The 15,641-nt window shown below is 42.4% G+C and overlaps 1 protein-coding gene across 1 annotated transcript in view; it reads right to left on the bottom strand.

Annotated features, from left to right (window-relative positions):
• Positions 1 to 15,302, bottom strand: part of LOC115143501 (pleckstrin homology domain-containing family G member 4B-like) — a 64,290-nt gene extending 48,988 nt beyond the window's left edge. The window contains 1 exon segment of the mRNA XM_065003606.1: positions 14,885 to 15,302. Coding sequence (XP_064859678.1) covers positions 14,885 to 14,887 — 3 coding nt within the window. The 5' untranslated portion in view covers positions 14,888 to 15,302.
• Between the last annotated feature and the right edge of the window lie 339 nt (positions 15,303 to 15,641).

The raw sequence follows: 15,641 nt of genomic DNA, 5'->3' as shown, positions 1-15,641 counted from the left end.
ACCCTAGTAAAACTGACTATCCTACCGATCCTCGACTTCGGCAATGTCATCTACAAAATAGCTTCCAATTCTCTACTCGGCAAACTGGATGCAGTTTATCACAGTGCCATCCGTTTTGTTACTAAAGCACCTTATACCACCCACCACTGCGACCTGTATGCTCTAGTCGGCTGGTCCCCGCTACATATTCGTCGCCAGACCCACTGGCTCCAGGTCATCTACAAGTCCATGCTAGGTAAAGCTCCGCCTTATCTCAGTTCACTGGTCACGATGGCAACACCCACCCGTAGCACGCGCTCCAGCAGGTGTATCTCACTGATCATCCCTAAAGCCAACACCTCATTTGGCAGCCTTTCCTTCCAGTTATCTGCTGCCTGTGACTGGAACGAATTGCAAAAATCGCTGAAGTTGGTGACTTTTATCTCCCTCACCAACTTTAAACATCTGATATCTAAGCAGCTAACCGATCGCTGCAGCTGTATAGAGTCCATCGTCAAATAGCCCACCCAATTTACCTACCTCATCCCCATACTGTTTTTATTTAATTACTTTTCTGCTCTTTTGCACACCAGTATCTCTACCTGCACATGACCATCTGATCATTCATCACTCCAGTGTTAATCTGCTAAATTGTAGTTATTCGCCTACCTCCTCATGCCTTTTGCACACAATGTATATAGACTCTCTTTTTTTCTACTGTGTTATTGACTTGTTTATTGTTTACTCCATGTGTAACTCTGTGTTGTTGTCTGTTCACACTGCTATGTTTTATCTTGGCCAGGTTGCAGTTGTAAATGAGAACTTGTTTTCAACTAGCCTACCTGGTTATATCAAGGTGGAATAAAACATTTTTTTTAAATAATACACCTCAGCACCCCTCCTCAGACGAACCCGCAGGTGAAGAAGCCGGATTTGGAGGTTCTGTGCTGGCATGGTTACACGTGGGGTGCGTTTGTGAGACCGGTTGGACGTACTGCCAAATTCTCTAAAATGACATAGGAGGCAGCTTATGGTAGAGAAATTAATATTAAATTATCTGGCAACAGTTCTGGTGGACATTCCTGCAGTCAGCATGCAAATTGCATGCTCCCTCAAAATTTGAGACATCTGTGACAAAACGGCCCATTTTAAAGTGACCCTTAATTGTCCTCAGCACAAGGTGCACTTGTGTAATGATCATGCTGTTTAATTAGCTACTTGATACGCCACACCTGTCAGGTGGATGAATCATCTTGGCAAAGAAGAACTGCTCACTTATAGGGATGTAAACACATTTCTGCACATAATTTGAGAGAAATAAGATATTTGTGCGTAGAGAACATTTCTGGGGATTTTTTATTTCAGCTCATGAAACATGGGACCAACACTTTACATATTGCGTTTATATTTTTGCACACATTGATGTCAGACATGTACTTACCCCAATGCTCTGTTGCCGATGACTGGGATGAATGCAGGAGCAGATTTCAGGAGCAGGACAAGGCACCCTCTTTTTGACTGATGACTGGCATAAGGGTATGTATGTTATAGGCCTATCTGGCTTATATAATTTGATGGTCATAATGCGTCTTAACAGCGTAATGAAGTGTACTTTCTTAGTCTAAGTAAAGTGACACAGGATTATCTTAATGCTTCTTGACCGTGTCATAAAGTGTATTTTCTAAAAGTCATTTAAAATTTGATTTAAAAATGACATGCACTACTGTTCAAAAGAGTGGGGTCACTTTGAAATTTCCTTGTTTTTGAAAGAAAATCTACATTTTTGTCCATTAAAATAACATAAAATTGATCAGAAATACAGTGTAGACATTGTAATGTTGTAAATTAATATAGTAGCTGGAAACAGCAGATTTTTTAATGGAATATCTACATAGGCGTACAAAGGCCCATTATCAGCAACCATCACTCCTGTGTTCCAATGGCCAAGTTTATAATTTAAATAGGCTAATTGATCATTAGAAAACCCTTTTTCAATTATGTTAGCACAGCTGAAAACTGTTGTTCTTTTTAAAGAAGCAATAAAACTGGTCTTCTTTAGACTAGTTGAGTATCTGGAGAAGCAGCATTTGTGGGTTCGATTACAGGCTCAAAATGGCCAGAAACAAAGTACTTTCTTCTGAAACTTGTCAGACTATTCTTGTTCTGAGAAATGAAGGCTATTCCAAGAAACTGAAGGTCTCGTAAAACGCTGTGTACTACTCCCTTCACAGAACAGCGCAAACGGTCTCTAAGCAGAATAGAGAGATGAGTGGGAGGCCCCGGTGCACAAATGAGCAAGAGGACAAATACATTAGAGTGTCTAGTTTGCGAAACAGATGCCTCACAAGTCCTCAACTGGCAGCTTCATTAAATAGTACCCACAAAACACCAGTCTCAACATCAGCAGTGAAGAGGTGTCTCCAGGATGCCTTCTAGGCAGAGTTGCAAAGAAAAAGACATATCTCAGACTGGCGAATAAAAATAAAATATTAAGATGGGCAAAAGAACACAGATACTGGACAGAGGAACTCTGCCTAGAAGGCCAGAATCCCGGAGTCGCCTCCTCACTGTTGACGTTGAGACTCGTGACCATATTATGAGATGGGATGACAAGTTATGTCAGCTGTTATGACATTATGACATGGTTATGACCGTGTCATAATGTGTTATGACACTGGGTGTTGAGTAATGTGTTACCTAAATACCTTGTAAATGGTTTACGGACCTATAAAATAATATTACATAAGTTCCAACTCTGTGTTTTCAATGAATGAAGCTAGCTGGCAGGCACATTGACCGCCACATCCAGGCTGTATCACATCCGACCGTGAGTCCCATAGGGAGGCGCACAATTGGCTCAGCGTCGTCTAGGTTTGGCCGTGGTAGGCCGCCATTATTAATAAGAATGTATTCTTAACTGACTTGCCTAGTTAATTAAGGTAAAAATCTAATATAACCTTAAATGGCTACCTCTTTTCATTAACTTCACACCTGGCTAAAATGACCAAATCCTGAAAAGGTACATTTTCAATCCAGACAGGCTGAACTCATTGGACATTTTGCCTCTCACCCTGACTCATTCCACCTCATGGGTGGCATGGCTGGTGATATATTCTGGTGAGTGAGACCCCATTGAGCTACAGTAAACATAGCTCCGCAGCTGGATCCAGTTCAGAATGCCTCTTTAAGCCAAGTGCAGTGAGTGGAGGAAGGGAGCTTGGTGTTATGAGTTCTTTTGTATCCCATTACACTTGACCAACTGCCAGCATGACATGCCAAACAGGCTGGAGCCGTGCGCAGTTCAGCATGACTTCTTCCCAGGGAAAACACTGTCTTTGATGGCTGATGGGTCCGGTATTTGCATAAAGGAGTCGTGTCTCAGATGGGGCTATTGGCCTCCGACTACATGCTAAGCATTGGCCAGGCTCATAGCAACTTGTCAGCCCTCTTAATCTAATATCTGATGATTTGTGATTAAATGAAATGCGATGGTATAAGCAACTCAGCAACAAAAACAGATAATGAAAATAGGAAACCCGTTTGACAACAATGACCCCCATACCATAGCGTAGGGGAAAGGGGGTGAGGATGAATTTGTTTGTTGCATTGTTTTCAATATTATTGATGCTATTGCTTTGTATGTCAGCGCTTTCTCTTTCTCATGACTTCTGGCTTATAACAATTTGGAAACTCCCATTTACACCCTTGCACTATCACTACCCCACATCCTTGTGACAACACATAACAGCTTTACAGTATATTGCTGTATCTAGCTCTATTTCCATATGTAAAAAAAAAAGGAGGATATATCTCAATAGGAAGTATTAGCCTCCTCTTCTCGGCTCCTTTACCTGCACTGATGTTACTGAGCTGGTGTAAGCAAATCCTTGTTGGGCATCTACCACATCACTTTCACCTATCTAATGCTTTCAGACCAGTGCAAACGAAGGAGAGGAGACAGGGAGAGGAAAGCACATTACACTATTGGGATTCCCCCTAGTCCACACAAACAGTAGACTACTTCTGAATCCAGCTGACAGCAACATTCCAGTACCTCCTACCCTGCCGCCCACTCAAGTAAGCCCTGCTGTGTGTGTGTGTGTGTGTGTGTGTGTGTGTGTGTGTGTGTGTGTGTGTGTGTGTGTGTGTGTGTGTGTGTGTGCGTGTGAGACATCCTGGGGTTTTCCATCTGGCATCTATTGTCCTGTGTATCCAGAGGTTTAACCCTATTCAACACACTCTTGAAGCCTTTCAATCAAAGGTCATTGTTTGACATGGATTGTCTGTTCTCTGCTGTGGCATCTGTCGTGATGGGTGGGTCTTTGTCCTGTCTATCAGAGGGATGACCCCTGGGTATTTCACTGAGGTAAGCACTGAAGAGTTAAGCTGAATACTCATACTAACCCCACTAACTGTACTATTTATGATGTGAATTGAGTATATAGTATGCTTATTGGTCATAGTATGGAAATGGTTAGTATGCCAAAAGTTCCTGGAAGTCATACTAAGTTCGCCAAAACACTAAGTATACATGCAGTGGACACTATTTGCGTTCTTTTAGGGCCCACAATGAAATTCTTCAGAAAATGGGCGTGGCTTCATAACTTTTCAGATTTTAAGAAAAAGAAATAGGCAACCGATGTCCGACGAGAGCGGATATAAATTCATTGCTTTAACTAATTATGACAAAATATTTCAGAAAATGTTGAGCAATGTAATAAAGTAATGACTTTTCAAATAAGTTATGTTACACGTTATGTTTGCTGACCATTTGTTATCTATGCTATCCTTACGAACCGCATAGAATTACAACAGTATGTACTTTACGGGTATGTTAGCTAACTTTAGTTACCTAATGTTAGTTGGCTACTAATACATCTAACTTGCCAGGCAGTATAATAACTATCTGATATCTAACTAACTACCCAACTTTTTTGACTTGATTATTCACATCATTCTTAGCTAAGTGGTATTGTCATTGTACGTATCAAGGAACATTGTTAATTCTATCAATCTACTCTGATTTCAGAGCACTCTCGTGCAGAATAACTAATGAATTTACGAACACTCGACAACACCCGTTGGATATGGCCGGTGTCAGTAAACATTGCCAAAAAAAGCATAATTAAATTGTTGCCAGCAGCACAGTTACAGTCACCAATGCTCTGGATAACATGAAAACAGCCTAACCAGCTCTGCTAGGGAGAGTAAAATGGTCAGAGTGAGATGTTCTCTCATTTGTGTCTGGAAGTAGCTAGCCAACGTTAGCCAGTTAGCTTGGGTGCTTGATTGCCATTGAACGCTCGGATCAACCCTACTCCTCGGCCAGAGCATCCAGTGTGCGCACTGAACACTTCGAGAGCAAAACGCACTCAATCGGACAATGCTCCAAATTTATGAAGGCACAGAGCACACTCTGGCACTACAGATAGAATTTACGAACACATCTGAAATCGTAAAATGTTTAGCTAGTCATTTGTTATGCTAACAAGCTACTTGGTAGGTTGCAAAGCAACAGCATCAACTTCTGATAGACAGGCGAAGCTCTGGTACGCTCAACTGAAATGATGTAGTAGGGATGCACTGATATGACCAAAAAGATCCAATATTTTCCTTGCCAAAAAAAAACAATACTGATACCGATAACCGATATATAACATTCTTGCAACCATTGCATTTTTCTAGTACAGTTAAATAGTTGAAACACACACACACTGACCAAGTTATTTGGTTTGCATTTACATATGTCCCCATTTCCAGTGAAACATAATCAAAACCTATTTATTTCACTTACTTGCTGTGCTGTTTCATTGTTCATTTGTTCAGTCTCAACCAGGATTTCATCGTACATGTCAAGCAGTGACGTTTTAGCTGTCTGGCTGTGGCCTCTCTTCCTCGGTGCGCATTGTCACTGTGTCCGTTTCCATCTTGTCCAGCTATGTCTATAACATATAACATAAACCCTGTTTCTTCTCTGCATCGATGTAGCGGTCCTTGTACCTAGCATTGAGCATGGTGGCGCCACAGTGAGAATGCCACCGAATCGCTTGTTCAAAGTTAACCCGATGGTCTGTGTTGGCATTTTTGTTGACCAGGCATTTCAAAGCCTTGACAGATGCAGTTGAGCTTATTTCTCGAGAAAGTTGTTCGAATGGAGCTAGGATTGTTCATGTTTCCAAGTTTCAAATATGTTCTCAAATGCCATTGAAATGGCAGCAGTGGTATGAGAACCAGCACATTCTTGAGCATGCAATACGGCTTTCCTCAGTATGAAATCCTCATCGACCCACTGTGCTGTCAGACTCATAATGCTCATGGGGCTGACATCGCTGGTCCAAATGTCAGTTGTGAAGCTAATAGCAGTGACTCTCATGGATGTGAGTTTCAACATTACTGTGTAACTCCGGTAGGGCAACATCTGAAAAATTTCCCCTACTTGGTAGTGTGTACCGGTGCTCGACCAGTCAGTGAAAGCCAACATCATCCACGACAGAGAACGGTTGATTGTCAACGGCAATGAATCCCATTATCTTGGCGTTAATGGGTTTCACTTTTGAGTTACCTCGCTGAAATTGTCTTACTCTTTCAAATGACTACTCGACCTGTTGACTGCTCGATCCACACAGCAGACATTGTGGGCTAGGTTAGGAATGATGTGTTGCACGTGTAGCGCTATATTTTTCATGGCGTCATTACGTCATATTACGTTATATAGGTATGCGCGTCAGCTTTGACATTCGTTTATAGTCCTCTTTCTTTCTCTCTCTACCTACGCCCCTCTCTCTTGCTCTACCTACTCTTTCTTTCTCTCTACATACCCCCCCCCCTCTCACTGACTACCTCTCTCTCTCTCCCTCCCTCCCTCCCTCTACTGCCTTGGGCACTGGTCAACGAAGGCAGGACTGCTCTTGGATTTCATCGGCTATGTAAACAACCTGTCAAGGTGTGTGTCACGCCATGTGTAGACTGGCAGTGTTTGAACCCTGTAATCAGCAGCAAGGTCAAAAGCTTAAAGGCGTGTAAAACAAATAAGATAAAGATCATCTCTGACCTCCAACCAAATGACCCCCTATCCCTTTGTGCGACATGCCATGGGCTCATGATTTCAAGAACTAATCATCACATTTTTCCACAAACCCTCGTGAGGGATGGACAGGTAAGTCATTAACCCCTCTGGGGTAAAGACCACAACCCTAACCACTACGCAGGGATAGTAGGCTATAAACTCTCCAATGCTCCAAGGAATGTCACTTTTGATTAGAAGTGATGGTTTGTGGTTTTAGAGAAAGAGCAGTGAACCATTTGTAAACTCTAGTGACTCAACATGCTTGTCTGGCCAGACAGACAGGTAGACAGCAAATCCCAGATGACACATCTACCCAAAACCACATTATTATGTCTGTGTGGACACAAGGTGGTGGGCAGGACAATTCCACATTGTTCCCAAAACAAGCGATAGATAAAATAACCGATAGAGAGATCATATAACTGAAACGCAATTGCAGTTTCAATGTATTTAATTTCTTTAACCAGGCAAGTCAGTTGAAAACAAATTCTTATTTACAATGATGGCCTACCCCGGCCGATGCTGGGCCAATTGTGCACTGCCCTATGGGACTCCCAATCATAGCCAGTTGTGATACAGCCTGGAATTGAACCAGGGTCTGTAGTGACACCTTTAGCACTGAGATGCTTTGCTTTAGACTGCTGCACAACTCGGGAGCCCTACTCGGGGTGTATGGCTTATTTTCGAGTTATGCACTTTGTGTCACTTGTGCCGTATCCCTCATGTATCAGCATTTAGAGCAACTTAGGACAGTAGGATGTACAGTAAATGGGCTGTAAAGAGGGCAAGATACTTGTTTTAGCGAACACATGTATAATACGTGGGCAGCACATTTGCAAATAAACTAAGAACAAACTGCTTTAAGGTATAAGAAGGTCTGTATTTCAAGCTTTGAATGTGCAACAACTCTTTGCCTGTTCCCAGCATGCTCCCTGTTCCCAGCATGTTCCCCCACCCCCTCCTTTCTTTCTCTTTTTCCTCTATTTCTTCAGGAGAGGGCTACTCTCGTTGGTTGTTGGGACAGTACTGTCTTTGTCTGAGGCCCTGTTGTAAACCATGGCTCAGGGCTTTGGCAAAGGGGCACACAATTTAACTAAGCCATTGTAAATTCTTTTAAAGCTGAACCCGCCTAATAAAAAGGCTCCCAACAAGACACGTCCCTGCGTGCATCCACCCATCCATCCATCCATCCATCTATCTAGCTTTACCGAAGTCTTGTATGTTGTGTTGCTAGCAAATGGATTTGGCCTACTGTATACAGCACTAGTTTTAATTAACTAGCCTCTAAGACTCTCCGGCAGTGTTAGGGGTGTCTGATGTTTTGTTTGTCTTTGTCCTCGGAAGGGCCGCTATTAAAAGGAGGTGCCTGTGGGTGTGCTGGGATTCAAGGGAAAATACAAATGATCTGATACGAGCAGTAGCCACGGTTAGCAACAAGATTTTTTTTAGGGTCCCTCTGTACTCTGTGTTCATGCCAAACTTCATAAGCGTACAGCACTTTGAGATATCAGCTGATGTACGAAGGACTATATAAATTTGATTTGATCTGAATCTGGAGTTACAGATGAATAAAATACATTAAGCCCTATACTGTATTGTGCCGTGCCTCCGAGGACAATGGGCAAAAGCAACAATGCTTATGATTTAAATGAAAAATCCTTAATAGTTTGACATTGCATTGTTAATTCCTCCTTTCCTTGAATATCTTGAAATGCTTTGCTAGGTAAAAGTTCAAGTTAAACCTAGCTTTCATCTATCGAATCATATTGATTTATAATTTGAAGGAAGGAAGGATTATTTAAAGTTTTCAAAGTGAGCCCCTGCATCCTTACACCTCAACCCCTTCACCAATGCCTGGCGAAGTTGCACACCTGTGGAACTGGTTCACATGCCAATTCTGGCAACCCAACCCAAAGACAAATATCCTATTGTGAGAGGAACATCAGGCAGCTTTTAAAAATATATATGTTTTTCATTTCTGGGCAATTCCACGCTAACAGAATTACTCTGACTCCGATTCCTTTACCACGAAATTGTTCATGTGGTTTTTTTCCGGGCACTTTTTCGACAGCTGAATACTGACGACCCACTTATCATGAAAAAACACTGTCTTTTTTCATCTCCAAGCTATTCTCTGAGCTTTTTTGGGGAGTTGTAAGTAATGGTTCCCAGAGTACCCTTCACCTAGTTAAAAAGGCCAAAGCGTTGGACGCAGCGCTAATAGGGGTAGTCTTAGCCCGTAAGGCATCCCATTTAGTCTTTGCACTCCAGGTATCACAGTGAATGATTTTGCCTTCAGTAAACACTGAGTGTGCAGACACTGGTGGGTGGTATGTGTGTGTATGTTTATGTGGGTGAACGGCACTGACAGTTGCTGTGTTTTTGTCTTGTTCTCTGCTAATGCCAAGATCTCTCTGCGGCTAAAAGGTGGGCGAGCTGTGAAGTGCATTTGGCTGGCTACAACAGTTCTATTATCACAAGACGGAGAGCACAGGATTCATGGGGATCCATTACACCACATTAACTTAAAACTGGGATAGACAGCAATAATTCAACAATCTCTGAAAGTATACCAATAACAGCTTTTCACACTCTTGGCATTCTCTTAAACAGATTCACGAGGAATGCTTTTCCAACAGTCTTGAAGGAGTTCCCACATATGCTGAGCACTAGTTGGCTGCTTTCCTTCACTCTGTGGTCCAACTCATCCCAAACCATCTCAATTGGGTTGAGGTCGGGTGATTGTGGAGGCCAGGTCATCGGATACAGCACTCCATCATCCTCCTTCTTGGTCAAATAGCCCTTACACAGCCTGGAGGTGTGTTGGGTCATTGTCCTATTGAAAAACAAATTATAGTACCACTAAGCGCAAACCAGATGGGATGGCGTATTGCTGCAGAATGCTGTGGTAGCCATGCTGGTTAAGTGTGCCTTGAATTCTAAATAAATCCCAGACAGTGCCACCAGCAAAGCACCCCCACACCCCCACACCATCACACCTCCCCTCCATGCTTCACAGTGAGAAACACACATGTGGAGATCATCCGTTCACCCACTATGCGTCTCACAGAGACAAAGCGGTTGTAACCAAAAATCATGCATTTTGACTCATTAGACCAAAGGACAGATTTCCACCAGTCTAATGTCAATTTTTGGTGTTTCTTGGCCTCAAGCCAGTCTCTTCTTCTAATTTGTGTCCTTTAGTAGTGGTTTCTTTGCAGCAATTTGACCATGAAGGCCTAATTCACTAAGTCTCCTCTGAACAGTTGATATTGACATGTGTCTGTTACTTGAACTCTTGTGAAGCATTTATTTAGGCACTCTTATTTTAAATGCATTCCAGGTGACTACCTCAAGAAGCTGGTTGAGAGAATGCCAAGAGTGTGCAAAGCTGTCATCAAGGCAAAGGGTGGCTACTTTGAAGAATCAAAAAATATAAAATATATTTTGATTTGTTTATCACTTTTATGGTTACTTAAAGCTGTAGTTACATACTGAAGACCCGAGACCAGATTACACTCAAACAGGGCATGACCCGGACCCAACGGAAAAGTTAGAATTTTGGACCCAGATCTATGAAGACCTTGAGTCACAATACATGTGTTGGTCTCATCATTTCACTTCTGATTTTTTTCCCCCCTTTAATTAACCAGGTAGGCTAATTGAGAACAAGTTCTCATTTGGAACTGCGACCTGGCTAGGATAAAGCAAAGCAGTGTGACACAGACAACAACACAGAGTTACACATGGAGTACACAATAAACAAGCCAATAACACAATAAACAAGTCAATGACACAGTAGAAAAAATAAAGTCTATATACAGTGTGTACAAAAGACATGAGGAGGTAGGCAATAAATAGGCCATAGGAGCGAATAGTTACAATTTAGCAGATTAACACTGGAGTGATAAATGAGCAGGTGATGATGTGCAAGTAGAGATACTGGTGTGCAAAAGAGCAGAAAAGTAAATCAAATAAAAACAGTATGGGGATGAGGTAGGTAGATTGGGTGGGCTATTTACCGATGGACTATGTACAGCTGCAGCGATTGGTTAGCTGCTCAGATAGCTGATGTTTAAAGTTGGTGAGGGAGATAAAAGTCTCCAGCTTCAGTGATTTTTGCAATTCGTTCCAGTCACTTGCAGCAGAGAACTGTAAGGGAAGGCGGCCAAAGTAGGTGTTGGCTTTAGGGATGATCAGTGAGATACACCTGCTGGAACGCCTGCTATGGGTGGGTGTTGTTATCGTGACCACTGAGCTGAGGTAAGGTGGAGCTTTACCTAGCATAGACATATAGATGACCTGGAGCCAGTGGGTCTGGCGACGAATATGTAGCAAGGGCCAGCCGACTAGAGCATACAGGTCGCAGTGGTGGGTGGTATATGGTGATTTGGTAACAAAACGGATGGCACTGTGATAAACTGCATCCAGTTTGCTGAGTAGAGTATTGGAAGCTATTTCGTAGATGACATCGCCAAAGTCGAGGATAGTCCATCCAGGGTGGTGATGCTAGTCGGGCGGGCGGGTGTGGGCAGCGAACGGTTGAAAAGCATGCATTTGGTTTTACTAGCATTTAAGAGCAGTTGGAGGCCACGGAAGGAGTGTTGTATGGCATTGAAGCTCATTTGGTGGTTAGTTAGCACAGTGTCCAAGGAAGGGCCAGAGGTTTACAGAATGGTGTCGTCTGCGTAGAGGTGGATCAGGGAATCGCCTGCAGCAAGAGCGACATCATTGATATATACAGAGAAAAGAGTCGGCCCGAGAATTTAACCCTGTGGTACCCCCATAGAGACTGCCAGAGACCCAGACAACATGCCCTCCGATTTGACACACTGAACTCTGTCTGCAAAGTAGTTGGTGAACCAAGCGAGGCAGTCATTAGAAAAACCAAGGCAATTTGCTTTATTATGGATGAAAGTAAATTTTTGGGTGCATTAATTCCACGTGGTTATAGGGTTAATTCCGTGTGGATGCAGGGTTAAAATAGAAACAACTCAAATGGTTAAATTTAGGCATTTATTTCAAGTTTAAGGTTAGGGCTATGGTTTGGGGAAGGCTGTGGCGCAATGGTCAAAGCAGCATGCTCTAGTGCCAAGCAGCATGCTCTAGTGCCAAGCAGCATGCTCTAGTGCCAAGGCTCAAGAGTTGGTGCCCAGTGTTGTGTCATTGTTTTCTTGTTTTTGTTTGTTTTTGGGGGGTTGAGCACCAAGGAAGGCATATATCGACGTCCTCAAGACCTTTTCAAACATCCGAAATAGAAGACTGTTTCTATTGACCAGGCTGGATTAATGCCTAAGGAACTGAATTTCAATGTGTCCTATATGTGCTTGAAGTAAAAAAAAAAAATTTAAAAAGTGAATCCAAAATAAACTAGCAGTGTTATTAATAGTGTTTTATTGAAACGTTCAGTGAAAGTTTTAAAGAAGTTATTCCAATACCTCTTAATAAAAGAGATACCAGGAAATCTTTCAAGGAACCAGAGTAAAAATGTTCTAGGAACCTCCCTGCAACCTAAAAATAAATGTTTCCAGAACAGGTGAAATGTTCACTTCTGTTCTCAGAGTGTTTAAAACACAATTAATTAAGGAAACCTATGGCTCCGTTCCCACAACCAATATAAAACCAAAAACATACGTTCCCACAACTTCATACTTTATGAGCATCATGTTGTGGTATTGTGCTATGGTATTGTAAAATATCCTTAATGGACAAAGTAGTTCTCACATAACTTACTGTATCAATAGGGTTGATTCAGTGAGTCAAGTAGTGTTGGCACATGCCAAGAAAGTGTTCCACAATGTATGATATACTATAGCCAACAATTCGAGATTCAACCAAATCATTGACCTGTATTCCTGTCAAATTCATGACCTTCTCATACTGTATGTTGTATTCTCTGTTGTTTGTGTCACAGTCATTTATGAGCAATGGAGAGACGTGCTGTCAATAAACATTTGTTGACTTTGAACTGTTGAGAATTGGTCCAAAAGAGCTGCTCAGGCCCTGGGGTTGATCATTTACATGAAGTTTGAATAAAGTTTGAATCCCATGACAAACCCTTTGGCGTGGTGTCCCAAATACAATCTGTTCGGCATCAGACCTCCAAGTTGTGTTTGACTGGTGCACACATGCTGATGTGGCATCTAGACCCAAGGAAGTTTGATAGGAATTTTTATATTTTCTTAGTCAATCGTTTACTTGACATGGTGATTTGTCATGTATTGAACAAACAGACAAGTAAGTAGTGAATGACTAACAGCATTGAGCTTTAAAAAAAAATGGAAAATGGAAAACCAGAACAGGCACAGTATGGTAATCGAATCATTTCAACTGATAGGATAACAAATGTAAATCAGGTGGGCCGAACGTGACGATATCGTCAGTCACAGTGTAGGAAGTTCTAAGAACATTGCAGCCATACAGTCACACAATTTCCCAAGGAATGGTTTGAGCTGTAGCACCTGTGAGTGAAGCCTACATTAGATGTGTAACTAAGGGACAAACCATGGAAAGGAAGTTACCTCCCACCTTACCTACCTCCCACTCAAGGTTGCAGGGAAGTTACTGTAACATTCAATGATGCAAACGGAAAGTGGAACAGATATTTCATGTATGGTATCACTTGGCTTGGGATTCAATCAACCCTGCAGTGCCAAAAACTGGAGGCTGATCAAATGAACATGCACTGCAAAACAATGCACGTTATAAGCTATGCAAATGATCAGACAAATTCAGACGTCATAGTTTTTGCTTTGAGAATGCGTTGAAAACAATCATCGTCTGCAGCTTTTGTTTATTCAGATTCCAGGATCTTGGCACATGTTTGATTGACTCCAATCTCAGCGCTGGTCCACTAAAGCTATCCGCTATGTCTTCCTCCTTCCAACATTATAGTGCCAAAAACATCTCCAGAAAGTTTAAAAAGGCCACATCCTTCCAAAACCCCATTCATGTCTCAGTGGTCGCACCACTTTCGGCTTCTTCATGTGGTTGAACCGCTGTCATTAATTAGTCCCCATTGTTACCAGGATTAGTCCCTAACAGACAGAAAGGACTCTGTGGGGTTCTGGGCCGGACTTTGACAGAGTTTATAGAAGCAGCTCACTGAACTGAAGAATCACATTATTCCAAAATGCAAAGCACTCTGCCTTGTATACTGCCCAGTGTGAGAAATACTCCTGCTTAGCCCCTATACTGTCATTGGTTATCCCGTTGATGAGTGCAATTCATATCAATTCAATTCGAATCAAAGGGCTGAAGTTTTGCAGTCGCAACATAACAAAGACACGGTACTGCAGCTTCTTTTCTCTCTCTTAAGTAGTGGAGGACACCTGAGGGGCTTGAGATGATGTGTTCAGTAAACTGCATGAAATAGTGTCCCTAACAACATACAGTACATTGTGCTTTAGGGACAATACATGTAATATGTGCAACTGTTTTAGGAGACCGAAATTGGTAAATACTTGTAGTGAGCGTTCACTTATTTCTTTCAGATTATACGTTTTTAATCAACATTATCAAGGTGATACAAAAACATAGCACCTGCTGCGGTAGTAGGCTAACTTGCTTTGCTATTCATCTATGAAATCCATACTGTACTCTATATCTGAGTTTGCCAAAAGTATGCTTTGAATAATAAAATGCATACAGAACACTCTCCATTCATGCATTAGAGAAGAAGCCACTGAGAAAGACAACACGGACTCGTTCAATCCCGCAGGTTATTGACTCAGTAGGTCAGTGGAGCACCACAACTCACAGACCTGGAGAAGTACTGTAACATGAGACAACTGAAACAAAAGCACATGACAGCCCAATAGAAAAAGTGCCTTTCATTACCATCTTTCTGACAGTATCTCTTCTCTCCCGCTGAATTTTTCTTCACATTTTTCTTTATAATCCAGTCCAGATAAATTCCATTGGACTCCAGAGAGAGAGGGGTCTTCTTGCCATGTTTCTCAATAGCTAAGTTCCTGCCATCAATAAAGGAAGGTCGACATGACAGTTAGTGGTCTGCGACCCAGAATAAGAAGGAAAACTCCCATTCGTTAGTGGCTTTCCCGTTTCAGTGAGTTGAGCTCAGAGCTATGAAGTGTCTAGCTGCCTATTGCTTCACTGGCTCCACATTTCAGCTTCTCTGGGAGCAATGTGTTTTTGGAGCAAGTGGGAGCGCAGGAGAAAGAGGGAGCAAGAGAAAATGCCTGAGAAGGGGGAGGAGAAAAGCTTTTCCTTTCAGAAGAAAATCCCTCTGGGCTTTTCAGGCTTTTTCTCAGAGGAAGCAGTAGCTTCAGACCAGTGTGGGATTCTCTTTCTCTCTCGCTCTCTCTCTCTTTCTTACACACAAACACAGGCACACGCACACACACACGCACACACACGCACACGCACACACACACACACACACACACACACACACACACACACACACACACACACACACACACACACACACACACACATACACACAGGCACACGCACACGCGCATGCGCACACGCACACGCGCACACGCACACACACACACACACACACACACACATACACACAGGTGCTCAGACACACACTTGAAAGCTTTTTTTCATTTTGGATCTCAATAAA

This window comes from Oncorhynchus nerka, linkage group LG2 (assembly GCF_034236695.1).
Source record: "Oncorhynchus nerka isolate Pitt River linkage group LG2, Oner_Uvic_2.0, whole genome shotgun sequence".
Taxonomy (NCBI): Eukaryota; Metazoa; Chordata; class Actinopteri; order Salmoniformes; family Salmonidae; genus Oncorhynchus; species Oncorhynchus nerka.
The sequence above is the reverse complement of the archived record's forward strand: the minus strand, read 5'-3'. Positions and strand labels throughout refer to the sequence as shown.